The sequence below is a fragment of the Asterias rubens genome, chromosome 2 (assembly GCF_902459465.1).
Source record: "Asterias rubens chromosome 2, eAstRub1.3, whole genome shotgun sequence".
NCBI classification, from domain to species: Eukaryota; Metazoa; Echinodermata; class Asteroidea; order Forcipulatida; family Asteriidae; genus Asterias; species Asterias rubens.
In genome coordinates, this window is record NC_047063.1 from 17,696,249 (window position 1) to 17,715,836 (window position 19,588).

General features: G+C 37.1%; 1 protein-coding gene across 3 annotated transcripts in view; it reads left to right on the forward strand.

Annotated features, from left to right (window-relative positions):
- The first annotated feature begins 7,110 nt into the window (after window positions 1–7,110).
- The window catches only part of LOC117306818, a 35,356-nt gene continuing 22,878 nt past the window's right edge, over window positions 7,111–19,588 (forward strand). For all 3 annotated transcript variants that reach the window (XM_033791347.1, XM_033791348.1, XM_033791350.1), the window contains exon 1: window positions 7,111–7,563. In XM_033791347.1, the coding sequence (XP_033647238.1) occupies window positions 7,435–7,563 (129 nt within the window). In that variant the 5' untranslated portion in view covers window positions 7,111–7,434. The remainder of the gene's footprint in view (window positions 7,564–19,588) is intronic.

The window sequence follows — 19,588 nt, forward strand, 5'->3', positions numbered from 1 at the left end:
TCTCTAGAGGGTAATCGCTAGTCACAACAACCTCCAATGGCCTCATCTGTAGGGTCATTGGATTAATACTGATGAGGTCAAGTGGGGTCATTTGTAGCAGTTACCTTTAAGAATCCGACTTATGATGCTGTAATTGGAAGCCGAGATGGGAGTAATCTCTATAGGAACATCGCTAGACACGACCTCAAATGACCTCATCTGTAGAGTCAATGGATTAATACTGATGGGGTCAAGTGGGGTCATTAGTAGCAGTTACCCTTTAGAATCCGACCCAAGCCTATTATTATGATGCTGTAATTGCGAGTTGAGATGGGAGTAATCTCTAAAGGGTAATTGCTATAGGCGACCTCCAATGACCTCATCTGTAGAGTCGTTGGATTAATACTGATGGGGTCAAGTGCCCTCTAGAATCTGAACCAAGCTCATTATCATGATTCTGTACGTATGAAGAAAACACATCCCAACGAATTAGAGTTACAAGTGGATGATACATCTAAGGTCTTGGTGAGTGCCTGTTTTATTCAAGCACAGAATCAGGAAATTCCTGCATAATCAGTTTACACATTCCTCACTTTTGTTCAGGCTGCAAGTTTGTTCGTCCTTGTTTGTTGGTGCTCTTATTGAGTTTGGGGTACTAAACATTTCCTCAAATGAAGAAGCAATAATCATCCAATACATGCGATCAGATATTTCAAGATTAAATGAAAACTCTGTGGTACTAGTCTGAATACTCTGTGTGACTTTTGGTTTGAGGCAATAATTTAAAACTGAGACCAAGTTATCTTGATTTTAAGTTTAAAGTAACTTTTCTTTACAAAAACTAGAATAATGGAGGAAATTGGGATAAATACGTAGAGTTGCTGTTGGATGTATGATCAATTGAGACAAACAAAATTACAGTTGATTCGAAAATAGGATGTTTGACGCGTTTACATGTACCTCTACAAATATCTTCAAAAAGGGTAAAAGGAAAACCTGGAAAATGAAACTGAAAATTGTGTCACGAATAAAAAAGATTGTTTGGCAGATAAAAAAAAAACAAGAATGCAGGTTTCCCCTTTGATTGTCAAGCCACTCTGTAGGGCTTAACAAAAATATATTGTTGTTTCTCTAACCCGACTTTATAACTATTCCCAAACTGCTGACTGCTACCATTTCTGTTGGTAACTTGACAAGTTTTACCATCAGACAAAACTTAAATTAGTTTATTAAATCTGAGTGCAAAATAATGTTTTAAAAAATCCCATTATATCCCAATCCTGCATATTTGTGCACCTTTTATCTTATTGTGCACTAAAATGTTACAGACAACAAAAGTATTTTGTATTGGCCTGTATTATCCCACCGTCAGTTGCCACGCTTATATACACTGGGCTTTTTCATAGCGCCATTTCATTTAGACCACAGTGCATAATAGCAGACAGATAATAGCAATGCAAATAATGCAACAAATAACAATTTAAAAGAAAGAAACTATAGAACAAACTTTTGTTTAAAGTGCTTTTATGAAACTAGGCAGCGAGTTTGATGTGCATATGTAGATAGGATGTTTGTTCCACAGTCTTGGAATGACTAGACAAAAGGATTTGTTGGCAGCTTATTTAAAGGGAGGTTATACATTTGATAATCACTCCTAAAATAAATGGCAGTAAAAAGTGCAGCAGCTTTTAATATAGAATTAAGCATTTTCAGAACAATTTCACTTTGAAGTAGTTAACTGAAAAGGATATCCGTTTCCATTCTCAAATTTGATATATTTTAAGAGTGATTACCAAATGTTTATCTTCCCTTTAAACAAATATTGATGCTTGACAAGTTTGACCTCTTTGTATAAACTATTCGAGGGGGGGGGGGGGTTGTATTAGGAAACAAAATGGTGCTTTAGTTTAATAGATGTTTTTATTGATACAGTTGTTTTTGTCAACATTCTTTCAGAACTTCAATAAGGAGGAAAAAATACTTGACCTTATTTGGTTATATTGTTTGTTATACTTATTGCCGTGTTCTTGATGTTTTTGTTGACATAGAGGTTATTTTTGATACTTTTGTCTAAAGAAAAAACAACAGTGTAAATACATATGTAAATTTGTTCATCTAAAAGACCCCCCCCCCCCCACACACACACACACACACACACACACACACACCCATAAGCTCTTTTGAGGTATGGCGGACGTAATAGGAGTGCACTGTTTGGTTTGGGTGTATACACACAAATTTACCCAAACCTTATAGTGTTGTAGCATTGTGTCGGCCATATCTCAAATAGCCTTATTGTACATACATGTAAATAAGAGTAAGTTTGTTTTCTGTTTATTTTATTTTTTGAAGTTGTATTAAAAAAGTGATGAACATTTTCTGTTTGAGGAACACAGATAATGTTAATTTGTTAGTGTTATAGGCCGTTAGCAAGTATGTCACAGTCTCTCGATAAAAATGAAACTTAATGAGAACATCTTCTAATATTATATTGGTAACCGCGACCCAATTTCACAGAGCACAAGAAGATTATGCCTAACAGAATATGGTTACCAGCCAAAATACCATGTCACATAATAGCATTTGTAACTGGTATTCTGGTGTGTTTTTTTTTGGTTTTTTTGATAAGCTGAAAACTGATGAGCAATATTTTCTGCTTTCGCAGTTCCATGAAATTGTGCTTACACATTCTGTAAGATTCATGTTAATATTTGCCGGTAGAAATACCATTGCCATCTATATTGGTATATTTCAAGAAACGGCTGGAAGAAATCTTGATGCACTTGACCAAACTGAAAATTGCCAAGAACTAGTATTCGTTTCAGATACATTTATTTCATGTGAACACCAATCAACTCAAAATGTGATAACATTGCTCAGTTAAACATACACTGTACCTTGCACAAATGAAAACTTGACCTTGTTATGCAAAAAGCTGTGTAGCCATTAGATTTAGTCCTTAGTGTTGTTGTGTTCATGAAGTTTTGGGAAGAGGGTTCACTCGTTGAGCAGAGATTGTGGTTGAAATTAGAGGTTTTATTTGGATTATGGATTCAGCCAGAAATACTGGGGAAAATGGCCGATATGTTTACGTTGTACAAACTCAACACAGTGTCAACATCTTGCGTTTGATGAAAAATCACCTCAGAAATCAAGTGCATCAAAGATGATTAATTGAGAAAATTACTGCATTGGACCATTGACGTAAAAAGCTTATGGTCTATGGCTTTTGTTTTATTAATATTAAAGATACAATACGGGATTGGTGATTGGCAGTTTTTTCTGTTTGAGGAAACAAAAAAAAATCCATTACGGAGAGAATTACTCCAACCGGTACATATTTTATTCATCTGAATCCCTGACAAAACATAATGTGTTATTCAGTGTTGTCTGTTCACCCTTCGTAGACAGTTTTTTTTCATGTAAAAATGTAAATCACTATATGCCAAAACATGGCTGATTTTGTTTTAAATATATATATATTTCAGGCTGGAAAATCAGAAGCAGTGGAAAAAATATGTTGTTTATAGATTTGTTCCACTCTTTCGTGAGTCTTATTATGATTGCGGCAATCAAAATAAGCAACAGTGATTTTGGAGCTCTTTCAAAATACAATTGTTTGTTATTTTAACATTATTTCAGATGGAGATATTCCTATGAAGGATTGGTATTCTTATAAACTTTATAATTCATAGGTTTTCGTATTGAAACTAACCAATAACATGTCACCAATCTGAATGAAACAAAAATAATACCTCGAGGTAAAAGAATTTAAGTTGAAATAACGGCATCACTTTTTTCAAATCATGGTTTCTGTATTGAATAAACTGAATCATAAATCCTTTGTTTTACAAAAAGTGATCATTTGTTGGAACAACACGTCAAAGTCACTTCGCATTTGCAGAAAGTATGGGCTTTACTTATCAGAGGATGATCTCTTTCACAAGTTAAACACAAAAAATAGTTATAATGGCCTGACATTTCGACCCTAGCAGAGTCTTTCTCGAAAGTTTAAAATTAAACACAACAACAAATTGACTAATCACCAATAAATACTGGTTATCATCAGCAGCTGCTGGTGGCCAAATAAAGCTTCCTGTTTTACGGTGCATTTTTTGTTATAGAGCAATGATAGAGCTATATGATTTGACACACCTGCTGGTAGCTGTTTGTGAATCATGTATGCATGAATGCACACACACACAGATGGACAAATTCAAAGGTCATAACTTCCTTTGTACTTTGTGTGAGGATTCCTGATTCTTGGAATTCAAAAGGGGAAGTCCCATGCATTGAATTGGTTGGAATACTTCAATGAAAGGTTATTAATATACTCGAACCACTTTGTTTAATTGTATACCCATTTATTTCCTCAACGGACTATTTTCTTGTAACCTTAGTTTACAAACAGAGTAGCCTGGTATATGTACATTCATGGGCCCAATTTCATAGAGGTGCTTAAGCAGAAAATATTGCTTATAAACATTCTGCTAATCAAAAATAAGCTTGATACCAGTCACAAATTATACATGTGACAAAGTAGTTTGAAGGGTAACCTTATTGTGGTAAGCATGATTTTGCCGTACTTAGCAATTTTTTTTGTGCTGAAGCGACTCTATGAAATTGGGCCCAGGTCCCTTCTGCCAGGAGGTACTACATGGTACCACTACTACTGTTCATGTGAGAAATGTTGAAATTGTTTACCATAATGTTCACACAAATTCTAAGAGTTGTTCTAAAAGTAAACAAGTTTTGAGATGTTCTTCATACCAAAAGTTGATAACAATTGGACTCTGCAATCTCCACAAACTGTAGTAATGTTTTAATGTGTTTTCCCAATTGTGCTGTGAACATGTTCTCGTGGGAACATGTTCAAAGTTCAAAGTCCGTTGCATACCAGTGATTTGGGGCAAGCTTTTGAACAGTGAACTCCTAAACACAATGGTACCAGGCTTTGCCTATCTCTACAGTCTGAGCAATTCAAATTTAAACTTGTTTTTGTGACTATAAGCAAACCATTGGACCTGTGTGGAATATACAGCCCTGTATACTGCATTTCACGAAACTCTAGGATTAATCCTATCTCGAGTGAGGACGAGTAGCCTGTTCTAACCATAGAGTAAGCCTTACTCTATGTTCTAACTTAGGATGGGTTCAATGCGTCCTACATCTTCAGATACGAAACTAAACTCGTCCTAAGATTAATCCTAAGTTAGGAAGAGTTTGGTAAAATCGAGGGCAGGGAGTTTTTGTTTACCATAAAGTTACCCCGTGACTATCACACATTGTCCATGCCTATGTCCTTAGTCTAACGGGTTCTGGCTGCATGTTTTAAGAATACCCTGGGCTTTTACCACTTGCCTCTACTCCGGAGAAGTGGTGGCTAATCCCCGGGGCAGACCAGGGGTAAAAGCTTTCCAAGTGTGAAAGGGCTGGTTGTTGTTCTCTGGGGTTGCCCTGAGAATAGAGTAGTGTGAAAAGGGCTAGATTTTATTCAAATCTAACCCGCAAAATGGCCGACTGGCAGCTGTGTAGCCATAGTCACTCATTCAGGCAAAGGTTTTAAAAAACATTACTGTCGACATGTTGTTGTTGGTTTTAATTTATTGGTTGGCCTATACAATGCTTAATTGTTTTTTGTAATTCAAACTGTATAGTATATAACTTGTTTTCCATGATTGAAGCAATACAATATCACGTTTATAAGTTTATTTTTTGTTTAGCCGTGTTGTTGTCTTTCATATTGACTGTGGCTCAATATTTACTTGCAAGTCAGAAAATAGATTAGTTTTTGATAAAACGTAAAAAAGTATTATATTTGTTTCTCGCGTTTTGTACTCTTAAAGGTAAAAAAGCCATTGTTAATAAAATAGACAAAATGTTGAATGTTAAAAAAAATATGGAGTGGTGAACACTTGTTTGTGTATTTCGATTCCACTTATCTTTATTTCACTTTTTGAGAACATGTGATGAATTACAAATTTGATTTAAAGGAATGACAAAACGAATCAGCCTTGTTTTTTGGGGCACCAACGTTTGTTAAAACTAGCATACAATAATTAATGTGTGAATGCTGAGGATTTCGTTTATGAAATGTCACTGTTTTGTCAATGTCAGAAGTGTACCGGTACATTGGCCTTTTCCACTGCTACCCATTTTTTTAAAGGGAATGTATACGCTTTGTAATCACTGGAAATTAATGAGATATAAAAAAAAGAATTGGTTACAAGCCTACAGCAGCGTTCAATACCATATAAAGCATTTTGAGGCACATTTTACTTCGAGGTAATATGTTTATGTAAAAAGATATAAGTTTTTACGGCCCAAAATTTGAACCTGAGAACAATGCTGCAGTTACACTTCTCAGATTGTGTATCAGGGATTATTATTTCTACATACACTATTTTCTATATAGGATTGAAACAAACAAACGAACGATTTCAGCAACCAACTTTCCCTTTAACCTAAAAGAAGTACAATGCAAGTCCTCAAAAGTTTCATTGAATCCTCCACAGGAATCTTCTTCAAAACGCTTTAACAAATTTGGTAAGTTGGACTTTGTTTTTTAAGGCGGTGGATGGACACTATTGGTAATTAATACAAAATAATTAATACTCGTAATGAGTAACTGGGAGCTGTTGATAGTATAAAACATTATGAGAAACAGCTCCCTCTGAAGTTATGAAGTTTTGAGAAAGATGAAATTTCTCAAGGAATAAAAATGAAATACTTCAGCTGAAGCCCGTTATTATGCATGCTGTGCAAGGGTATTTTTTTCCTCTTGCAAAATTAAATCCACATTTTCACAGGTTTGTTATTTATGCATATGCATATGTTGGGATACACCATGTGAGAATACTGGTCTAAGCATGTCTGGTGCCTTTATTGAGAAAGGTGGATTTCCAAAGTTAAATAAGAACTTGCTAAGTAAGATGGTTAGGGACATCAGTGATTGGTCAATCAATGGACGTAGTGTGATTGGCCCAATATTTTATTTCGATGTAAAACATCCGGCCATTCAGCTGTTGATTTTCATGCTACGCAACCTTTTTTATAGACTGTTGTGTTAGTGCGTTGATTTACGTGTTCAGAGATACTGGGTGTAAGACCGAGTTTCCACGTAATTAAAACACACACAGCTACCACCTACCTCCGGCTCCCCCCTCGTACGCCGTCACACACAGGGCTGTCATTTCCCAGAACAGTCAGTTATGCATGTGAAAAACAGGCAGGAAACCAGAATGTAACACTTTCCTGAATGCGTAAATTACATGTAGGACAGTGAGCACCAACCAACCCTTGTACAGTGCACATTTTTATATGACTCTTTCGTTTCAAATGGGCTTGGATGAGTTGTTCTGTTTGACGTAGATGTACGACCGAACCTGAGCGTAACGGAGTGAAGCTGTCAACGGGGAAAACGGTTTGATTTCACGGCGTTTGCTTTGTCCGGACATGATGGGGCAGTGCGGTGTGGTGGTTGTGTTCGCGTTGCTTTTCGTTGTTTATACACACGGGCGGCAAATGTCTCCTTTTGTTGACCCTTCTTGTCTGGCGGACAAGGATTGTTCCTGGAATTGGCAGGTAAGTGTTTTGATATTTATAAAAACGTTACAATTCAAAAATTAAACAAACAACAACGCTTATAATAATAAGTAGGCTATGTATAATGTTAATATGTTTGGATTTTATTTTTATTTTATTCCGAACTATTACAAATATATATTTGGCAATGCAATTAATAATACATTCATAAATACCTCAGATGGTTTCACTATTCCTATTGGTGGAGAGCGCGTCGTCAAAGTGTTGAAACATAGGCATGACACTCGAGCTTGCACCTGTTTTTATAAGACAGTTTCTTCATTCCTATTGGTCGAGAGCAACGGCTGAAACAGTGGTGCCACATCACGCGATACACGCGACGCGCACAGCAGTTCCTTATAAGGAGTTGTTTACCTGAGGGCGGCGGGGGGCTTTACCATTTCATAGCTGGAGGGGTAATGTGTTGTGTTGAAAGAAATCATTGAACAATTATAATTTTTGCATTTATTTTACTTTTTGACCAAAAAGTGTTGATGTTTTTGACAGAAAAGGTATTTATGAATGGGAATCAAAGTGTGTTGAATCGGTTTTCAACTAGTGGTTTAAACCCCCCCGAGGCCACTAGTTGAAAACCTCTTCACCACACATTGATTCCCTTATTGGGAAGTGTGGAAGTGTCGTGGCCGAGCGGTTAAGAGCACCGAATTCAAACTCTGGTGTTTCTGATCAGCAGAGTGTGGGTTCGAATCCCCAGCCGTGACACTGTGTCCTTGAGCAAGACACTAAACCATTGCTTCGTCCTTCGGATTGGACGTAAAGCCGTTGATCCCGTAAAAGAACCCAGTGCACTTATCGAAAAGAGAAGGGGTTCGCCCGGAATTCATCTCTGCAATAACCTATCTTTCTGATATATACTCAGCGCCTTGAGTACCTTGTTTGGTAGATACGTGCGCTATATAAGACTTCGATATTATTATTATTGTAGCTTCATCGGAGTTGTCCATCAACAACCTAAATCTATCTGCAATACAAAGGAATATACTGATTAATCATTCCTTATCTGGCTGTAATATTATAATCATGTTATGCTTGACATTTTATAAATTCTAATATTTTTCTTGAATTCTATTTTACTAATTCACTATTAGTGTTTGAAAACATTATAATGTTTTTATTTTAGTGCTATGGACATACAACTTAACTAACCTGTGAACATTTTATTTCAAAAGATGGCTAGCATTTATTATCAAAAAAAGTATGGAGCATTGGAACACACAATCTGCAAAGTAATTCAGGCATTTAAACAGTTTTCAGATTGAAATGTTTTGAATCCCTCTCTCTAAAACCACATTCCTGGACACCTTTGGTAATTGTTAAAGGCAAGTCCTCTCACTTGGCGTATTTCAACATATATGCATAAAATAACAAACCTGTGAAAATTTGAACTCAACTGGTTGTCGAAGTTGCGAGAGAATAATGGAAGAAAAAACACCCTTGTCGCACATGTTGTGTGCTTTCAGATGAATGAATTTGAAACCTCGGTTGAGGTCTCGAATTCAATTCAAATTTGAGTGAGAAATTACTTCAAGTTCTCAAAAACTACGTTACTTCAGAGGGAGCTGTTTCTCCAAATGTTTTATACCATCAACAGCTCTCCATTGGTTGTTACCAAGTAAGTTTTGATTCTAACAATTGTTTGCCACATTTTTGTGGGCATTTGTTTTTTATCACTAAAGGTATCCCAAGCCCTTTTTACTCAACTTGGTTGTTAAAAATTTAATAATTACCGAATTTACTGAATGTACCCCTGGAGAGAGGTTGCAAAGTGGAAATAAAGTCCAACATTCATTTAAGATAAGAGATAGATTGTGCCCTTCTTCTATGATCACACTTTAAAGCAAACATACTAAGTGGAGGTTAGAAACTGAAACTTTACCTAAAACATTTTTAGGTCGAACAAAGACAAATGACCAGAGGACTTTTTTAATCCGTAAAAGGTTGCTTCAAACCCCCCCCCCCCAAAGCAAGTTGTTGTTTTTTCAGCCCCAAAATATTTAAATTTTACCTTACAAGTCAGTTTCCCTAGTGATTTAATACTTAGGCCCCCCTAATACTTGAAATAAAAAAGTTGCATGCATTAGCTACAGGGGGATTTGAACCTGTCAACTTGTTTTGGACTTGGTAAAGGGCACTCTACTTAGTGAGGAAATTGTTAATTTCTACTAAGAGCATTTTAAGGGCACATAGGCATTGACCAGGGGGCACGGAGGCAATCACCTTCGTTGCCTCTATGAAGTATCAGGCCTATATTGTTGCCACCGGTGCCCCAACTCATTTGCTGAGAAGCATTTCTTTTTTGCTAAACCGGAACAGCTTTATGAAATTGGGCCCATGGGAGGAATGTTAGTACATTTTGACAACTGTAAGTTACACCTGGAAGCAATTGTTGTTTGGGCCTATACTGGCCACAGTTCATTATTTTTTAGCAACTGGATGAGCCGTTCTGCCATATTTTCCTGACTCTGCAGAAATTTTCTGAAAATAAACCAATCTGTTCATAATGTTCAAATAAATAGACAATCTCCCTGATTGTGGTGACTTTTTCCCTGGTGATTATCAAACAAAATCGCCCTGGTTGCAAGACGCAAATGTTTGGAGCTCTAGATGAGTTTGGACAGTAAAGGTTCATAAATCAAAGAGTATTAGTATTACTTGTACAAAAGTCAATGGTTTAATAACAGAAGATTCTCACGGAAAAATGATTGACATTCTGTATTCATGAGTGACATTTGCTATGGCTGCTGTACGCTCACACTCATAGATTTATTACATTTTTATTAGAAACAAGGGTTAAAAACAACCCGCAACAACTACATTTATGTGCAACATGTTGAACAAATGTGACACATTTACCATGAAATGAAGGTATCTTTAAAAAAGACAGCTCTGAGGCAGGATACAGACCAACATGTAGGGTGGGAGAAAAATGAAAAAAAATAATAAAGGGAATGCTAAAAAAACATTGTTAAATCAATCTTTATTGGGCAAATGAATTGAAACATAATATCAATAGGCAAAGGATAAAGATTGCACACTACACAAAATAAAATATACCATAATGTATACAATATAGCAGTCATGCTATACTAGCAGATTGCATACATGTAAAAGCAACCTCGCCCATATAATGGCTATGTGGTGCTCTATGGTATGTAATCAGGGACCAAGGATATATGCAAAACAAACAATGGGTCACTCCTGAATCTATTGTTGATTGCTCACTGGTCACAGTTGGGGACTTGGAAGGGGGTTTCCCCCTTTTCATGGTCCAAACCATTATCCTGTTTGAAGCTTAAAGTATGAGCCACACCCCCTGCATACAAACTGGCTCCAACAATTACCATGCATACTAGATCTAGTTTTTGTATCATAGTGTGCAAGAACTCTTTTTCAATTGGGCACATTCCCTTGCTTTTTAGGTCTGCACAGAAACTAGTAACTTTCTGCCAATAAGAAATTTCATTGAACTATGAAATGGGTGATTTAAAAAAATTAAATTTACATACAAACTTTATGCCATATTGTAGCTTGAAGCAGTGAATCGTGCAGCATTGTACGCACATTGTGTGACACAATGACTTACCAAAGCATATGGGCCCAACTTTCATGAAGCCTATTATTATATTAATTTTAATTTTGGTTATATACCCATAGATACCAATGTGTGTTGGTACTTTCCCAAGCTCTTTGAAAGAAATCAAAGGCAAACATCAAAGGCATAATACTCGGGTGGGATTCAAACCCATGACCTTTGCAATTCTCACTAGGCAGTGTCTTAACAACTAGACCATCGGGATTGCCTGGTAGCCAGAGGCAGTTAGAATCCTTTTAATCCGGCGGGTTTGGCAACGATATAATACTCATTAATAATAGATGGAAATTTGCAACAGGAATAAAGAATATTAATTTTGGTTTTACACATATTCTTATTCTTATTCTTTATTTGGCCATTAAACAATAACAATTCAAACAGACAGTATAAAAAATAAATAATGAAAAAACAAAAGTAAATACAAAGCAAGACAAACAGTAAGGGCACAGGAAATTACAAATCAACCCTAATGTGATGGCTGGGATCAACAAAAGTATATACACCGGTATGTGCTGTATACTCAGTACTCCATAAAGCCTGTAAGCAAAAAAACATTGCTGAGCAACGGAAACTCACCCCTAGCAAAAATAGGTTACCAGAAATACTGTACATTTACCATTGCTCTGACTGGTACCCCACTCATTTCTTGCTCATTAAAGAAATTTGCCAAGCAGAACTTTCTGCCAAACAGCATTATGAAGTTGGGCCCTGGTGGGTTGGTCTTTAGTAAACAAAACAGGATGATAGAATGGGAGGTCTTTTTGCACTGCAGGCAATACGTTAATGAGGGTGTTTATGTGCAACTGCTTTTATTCCTTGGAAATTCCATTGTTGATTCCATTCCATTCTGTCCTTATTGTTCAAGCATTTAAGAGAAATGCCAGAGAGAGAGTTGCCACCAAAATATCTTAATGGCAGTAGAAAACTTACTTGGTTAGCAATACAGCAGATTTTTATAGTTAAATGCATTTTGAGAATCAGTTCACTTCAGAGTGTACAGTGGTTGTTAATGGAAATATACATTAGTTAGAGCACCTTCGGGTCTATAAAGCGCTGTATAAAAACTGACTATTATTATTATTAGTTTTCATTCCCTAAAATTTAAATCTGGGAAACATTTCTGTCAGATCCTTTCTCAGATTGTGTATTCCAATTACGGGTTATTCTTCCTGTACGGATTTTCAGCAATATCTCATTGCTACCTTTTGGAATGAATATTTTTCCCGAAATGTTAGCTTTGTTGTGTTTATACAATATAAGAATAAAACAATCAAACGGTTAAAAAAAAAAGAAAACAAAAGGCCTATCTCTTTTAATTGCTGCTATTTTACTTTTATAAGCCATTCTGATCCCAGCAAGCGCATATTAAAGAAATGCAACCTCCTTCCCAGTGGTGTCTGAGCTCACTGTTTGAATACCTTTCTTGATAATAATCAGCCCTGGAAGTGTGACTCTGAAATATTCAAATATATAGGACATTTTATTTAGACCTGTGGTCAATCCACTCTATGTGCATCCACTAAAAATGCTAGCCCACAAAAGAGGCATGAAGTCATAGAGCAATTGGCCCCCTCTCGTTCTTGCTTTGAGCCTGTGACATGTCTATCTATACAAAGTCAGGTTGACCATGTGTACAAATATGATTCATTTGAAGTAGATTACGCCAAAATACTTGCATTTTTATGTATGCGCATACTTAAGAGCACTCTAAGGTTTTAGGATCACTTCCTTAATGAGCTTACTGTGTTATGAGTAAGGGCTGGAGATTGAGACCAAAACAAACACTTTAACTCCCCAGCTCTTTCATACCAGCCAGATTAACATAGGCGTGTGGGTAGACTTGTGGACAAGTCGTTAAATGTATGTCGCGATACGTTCAAACTCTCTCCGCGATTTCCTGCAACACTGGCGATTCTCACGAGAACTGCAGCTGGCACAGTTAAACTTGAGGTTTCATTTAACGGGAGAGTAATGTAATCGTCAGCCAGCAGCTTTGCACGAGAGTAGTGGTCTCTCAAGAGTAGTATTCAATCAAGACCTGAATCATTATGTAACAACCACGACTTGACTATCACCGCGACAATCCATTAACGACTTGTCCACAAGTCTAGCTTGTCGGCCGAGAGATGCACTAAATAACAAAACACTCACAAAAGTATTCTGGTAGCCAATCAGCTGCCTATGGTACCAGGGCTGGAGGAAGTGATTTTGCCTGCATTCTAAAAAGCGTGAAAAGCAATGTTTTTGTTTACAGTATTTGTCATGTATCTCGGTCCATAAGCCAATGTGTATCTGCCTGGTATACATGTAACATCACAGAGCTGGGGAGTAGAAGTATTTATTTTGGTCTCACATCTCCAGCCCCTTACTTATCACACCCGTAAGCTCGTTGAGGAAGTGATCCTAACACCTTAGTTTTGGTTGTCTAGAAGTTTATTCAAAACCATTCAAAATTAGACTGTAATTTTCAGTATTTTTAGTGTTATCAATTTGGCTTATATTTGGTCAAGCCTTATAGGAGCAGTTTCGATCATGCTATCATTGACAAGATTTAAAACCACAGTGCTGTTCGGATATCATTGCTACTATAGCTACATCATGGTGAAACAAACTGCTTTTCTGATGTAGTTTGGGTGACCTACATTGTAGACATAGGCCTAAATAATAATAATAATGGACACTTTTATAGCGCCGGGATCCGCCACAAGCGCGTAAGTGTCGTGGCCAAGCGGTTAAGAGCGCCGAATGCAAACTCTGGTGTTTCTGATCAGCAGAGTGTGGGTTCGTATCCCCAGCCGTGACACTTGTGTCCTTTTAAGCAAGACACTTTACCATTGATTCGTCCTTCGGATGGGACGTAAAGCCGTTGGTCCCATGTGTTGTGTAACGCATGTAAAAGAACCCAGTGCACTTATCGAAAAGAGAAGGGGATCGGCCCCTGTGTTCCTGGTTGTGGCTGCTTAATGTGCCGTAGCACCTTGTAAACCCTTATAAGTGCTACATAATTGGGTCTCAGAATCCATCACTGCAATAACCTATCTTTCTGAAAGTTTGTATATCTCAGCGCCTTGAGTACCTTGTTTGGTAGATACGTGCGCTATATAAGACTTTGATATTATTATTATTAGAAGCGTTCGTGGCGCTGCTCTACAAAATAACAACCAATAAGCAATGAAAGTAACATAACATAATAAGAAAAAATAAACTTAACAAAATGCTTCTCTATGAAGATGAGTTTTAAACTGTTCTTGAATAGGTTAAGTGAGTTGGAAAGTTTCACAGTTTCAGATAGGGAGTTCCAAAGCCTCGGTGCTGCGCTCTGAAAAAACTTCTCTCCTCCTCCCCCCCCCCCCCCCCATCAATGATTTGTCGTTTTTTCCTGAAGAAGTTTGTGTTTTGTGGATCGTAAGCCACGATGTCCTATCTGCACAAGATCACTTAAATATGCTGGGGCATCACCTTGTAAGCTCTTGAAAACAATGGGGCACAGTGCTTTAACCTTTTATTGGATGGGGAGCCAGTGCAAGTCAGCTAGCACTGGTGTGATGTGGTCTGTTTTCTAAGGTACATAGGAGAGATGAAAAAAGTATGGGTAGTCCTGAGTTAAGAGGAGTAACTCGTCCTAAGTCGAGATAAGACTAGTCTTAACTCTTTGTGAAATCCACCCCTGGTGTGATAATGAAGTGCATACAAGTCTGTTATTTAGCACTTGTAACTAGAGAGTGCACTTTATAAGTGAGGACAATTTGGCGGTAAGCAAAGCCATGAAATTAGGCCCAGAGCAGTTTGACTGAAATGTAAAGAGTCACCACATGTAGCAGTTTTTCCACCACCACAATAACAAACTTGCAAGCTGTTTTTAGTGCACAGTACAGGCATTATTGCTGACGTGCTGCATCAATCCGCTGTAGATTAGCTTCATTATGAAGATCGTGATGTCAGAATTAGTTCCCCCTTAGCTCCATCTCTCACTACAAAAGTCATGGCGATTTGTTACCACGGAAACAGCGAAGCCATTCACTCGTGAGCGTGATCAAAGAGAGCTTCTTTGTGAGCAGTAACGGATTAATTTTTGTAATTTTGAAGAACGTCACAAAGGGGTCAGATGTACAAGTAGTCAAAGTACTTCTCTACGGATTTTACTTGTCAACAAGTTTGCAAACCAAATATTACCCTTCATAAGATTTCTGATCGAGCTGTGTTTTTCATTTTACCTGTAGTATTTCTAATTTTGTTGCCGTATTGTAGACTTTCAAATTTGTCAAATTCTAGGTTCATCTTTAACTTCATTCATTGGGCGTTTTTTTTTTTTTGCATTTGTGGTAATTTGTGGACAAGTTAAATCTGCTCTTATTTTGTGTTTATTTGGTGAAATTTGTCATGTTTGAAATGAAAAGGATCTTGTATAGAGGGATACATGTAATGCACTTTTATGTAAAACATGTACTGAATACAGTTAGTTCGTGCAGTGACATAATCACAATTTTGCAACAAATAATTTGCATCAGTTGACTTGTGCTCAACTCCTGCGAAATATTCGCTGCGAAAACAGCCCTTTGACTTCAATATTCACTCTGCAAACCGGGCTTTAGGCTTTCCCATTTCACTCAGCTACATCTAGTGAAAGGGAAATTTTGCCCACAATATTTATGAACACATCTACTGTCATTGATGACTATTGACCCCTTGCACGCACGTCACACGCGGTGACTGATGCCACGCTCACCATGTTGGTGGTCAATAGGTTTTCATGTGAACGCCACGTCGCCTAAAATGCGCACTTCACTGAATAACACACGTTGACATTGACCACCAAAATGGCGCATCCAAGATTATTCTGATGATGACATGAGGTAAATTGGGTCAGTAGATGAGTAGGCCTAATGTATTAATATGTTATGCTATATTCTACATGGTTAGGATAACAAACAGTCTAAAAGTTTGGTTCTGAAGTTCATACTGAAACCATAGTTTTCTGTGAAATATTTCCCTCTGAAATGATTTCATACTCAAGAAAACTGTAACAGAAAACCTTAAAAGTGTCAACAGTTGATTTCTGTTGTTCAACCAAAACTACATCTAAGGACAATGTTTACACGCTGTTCTCCTAACTCACTCACACAGTGAATTCAGTCAATATATTTACAGGTTTGTTATTTCATACCAATGGTTGATCACACAAAACATCTGTTTGTGACTCAATGTCAGCTCTACCTATTCAGTATTGAATAAAGACCAGGATTTGTTGTGTGTTTGGATTGACGTCAGATTTGACCTTGCACTATAGTCACAAACATGAGAGAAAAGTGTACGCTGAAGTTGAATATTTTATCGACACTTCAGCCCTTTTTATATTTCAGAGCCTATTCACAGGAAGCACCTGGAAGCTCATGGATGGGGATTTTTAGAATCTACCTCTACACCGTGTTAGACTTATTATTATTATTATTATTATTATTATTTATTCTGCCGTTTCACAAAGAACAATAACAATACAGGGAGTGCAGATAGAATCATAGTTAAAGGGAAAAAACAATGTAAATATGTTGAACACATGTACAACTACCTGTAGGCATACAGGCTAAATAACAACTAAAGCACTGGTTCTGAATAAAGATGATTGACAAAGGTTTGGATACAACAAGCTAGCACGTGAAGAATAGATGGGAGTAGATTGGGTTGAAGGACAGAAATAGGGTGGGAGAGGGAATGAACAGCAGAGAACTAGGAAAAGAGATAACCCATTTTTGTGGACAAGTTGTTAATGTTGTGATAGTCAATACACTCAGTAGCTCGCTCTTTGCAGTCCAGGACTGCTATCGGGAGATGACTGCTCTCGCATGAGGCTGCTTGCCCCCCCCCCCCCCAATGCTCTCTTAACAATCACAAGAGCAGTAGTCTCGCCAGGGCCAGCAGTCTCGCGAGAAAATACGAAGGAGTCAGAACGCTATCATCGCGAGAAAAACATTTTACGACTTTTCCACAAGTCCACCTCTTGTTAGTTTCACACTTGGTTCAATATTCCTAGGGAAAATGAGGACTCAGTATGCCCTGAGGTTAACTCAATAGAATGGTTTATTCACTGCAGAAATTTTAAACATTGATCTTACAATAATATTTAAGAAAACTATAGTTTTCTAAACATACAGTAAAATTTAAAACAGTATTTTTCAATGAAAAATTCACCCCTTTTTTTTTCTCTATAGTGATATTTTCGACAAACAACACATTATGCTGATCCTATTAAATATAGTGCATTAGTTTTCTCAAATATCATAGTGCATTAGCTTTTGCATAAGCCAGGCACTTTGTGATTGACGTCAGACCCTTTTATTTTGTCGCTAAACGGATTCCCAAATATCAAATAAATCAGTTTCCTTTATGATTGTCAGTGCGGGTATGAAAGTAATGTTTGTCTTCCAACCTGTCATAAAGTACTCTCTTCATTAATATTTAATTAATATTCATAAAAACCCTAGGGTCAATTTCACAAAGCATTAAGACTCGTCTTAATATGAGTTTTCAATATCACCGTGATTTGCATTGTGACATCACACATAACATAGCAGTTAAGATTGATACACAGTAAAATCGATCTAAGCTGTTTTTAAAATCGGCCCCTGTTAGACTATATCAAATAACCCTATTGTTGCTATGAAAGTGGCCATACTTTTGGGCAGGCCGTATGTGCATCTGAAGGCGTATATCAATGAATCACGCAGCAGGCAGCGTTCCAGGTTTGATTTCTATGACACACAATGCACACACACAAGCTTGTATACGCCTGCGACAGTGGACATCCTATTGTCTCTCTTTTGTTTAAACTTTAACTTTTTTTGCATCAGCTCCCATTGGTTTTGTACACAGTTTTCAACTTTGGACCTTGCCCGAACCGTGTACTCAAATTGCCCTCTTTTGTTATAGATCCGCGGTTTGAATGTGTATACATGTACCTACTCACACCCGCACACGCTCACAGACGCCATGCTTTTGGAAAGGTATTTGAATGGTAACATCATATTCGATACGGTCTATTGGACAGTTTAACAGCGAATACGTGAATCACAATACACAAAAAAACATGTTTACTGAAACAGCCAAAGTGTATTAAAGGTTGGTTGCCAATAACTCTGGTTTATAAATAGGTCTGTGTTAAAAGTTGGCCTGTTTGTCGGAACTGATGGAGTACAATTTACAAATCATTAAAAAAACTAGTAATGCCCACAGGAAGGTTTAGTAGTCCTGGCAAGCCTCGAAATCACCCACGGCACCCAGCAATTGCCGTGGTGCCCTGTGCTTTAGCTGTGGTGCCCTGTGCAAGGTTTCCACAAAAATTTACATTAAGAGTGAAGTTCAAGGCCTGTCCTCATTTTAAACATGCATTGTCAAAAATGTACTATTCTGATGCATTTGTGGAATAGCAATCACAACCAGTATAATAGGCAAATAAAGTTATACTCAAACACTCAAAACTAATGAACACAATAACAAATGTACTATATTCACATCTGAATGGAAGAAATAGCATTTTTACAAATCAAGTTGAGAGGTGGTGTTTACTAGCCTGTAGCAGTTTTAATTAACTATGTACATACGTCGGGCTAGTGTTAAGGGTGAGCCTTTACAACAGTTTTATTACGTTTTTCGGGTATGTTTTTACTGCAAGCAGTAAAATATTTTTACCACTCTTGAGTTTGAGTTTGATATTGTGTCTGTCGTGCCTGAAAAATCTTCAATCAGATTAATATACATTTGAGGTACTGGCGTCTTTTTCATACTCTGACATACAATTAAAGTATGTGATGAGTCACAAAGCAGAGTTTGCCTTGTACCTTTTTCAGTGACTAGCCAGTAGGACCAATAAGCTTGTAATTTCACTAGCTTTTTCACGAGTTAGTATTTCATATTCAAATTGGAAGCTTTTCAACACTGAACGTTATTTCTCCTGGTTTGATTGATAGCAATAAATTATTGTTAACTTTCCATAGTGAAGTGGGTCCCCACCAGACGCCTCTGTTTTTATCAATGTTTCCTTGTAAATGCAATTTTTTAATAATAATTATTCCTCTTTTCCATCTGCATATAAAATAATATATTTTTAATTACTCTCTAGGTTTTTTTTATAAGCCAGTAGCATAGGAAACAAACGCCCACAGGCAACAGTTATTAGGTTATCTTTGTTTTCCACTGGCATGTGTTGCTGGCTTTATTGTTTGTTCATTTGTCATTTTTAATATTGTCATGTGTGAATGCAAAATTAAAAATATATAAAAAAAAAAAAACATCTGGACGATTTATGAAAAGTAAATTTTGACATGGTCTCTGGTTTTTTAAACTGTTAAGAGAGACCAACTTCATTAGTTGCCGCACCTACACCATGATTAGTCCTTCCATCCACTGCTCCTAAACGAG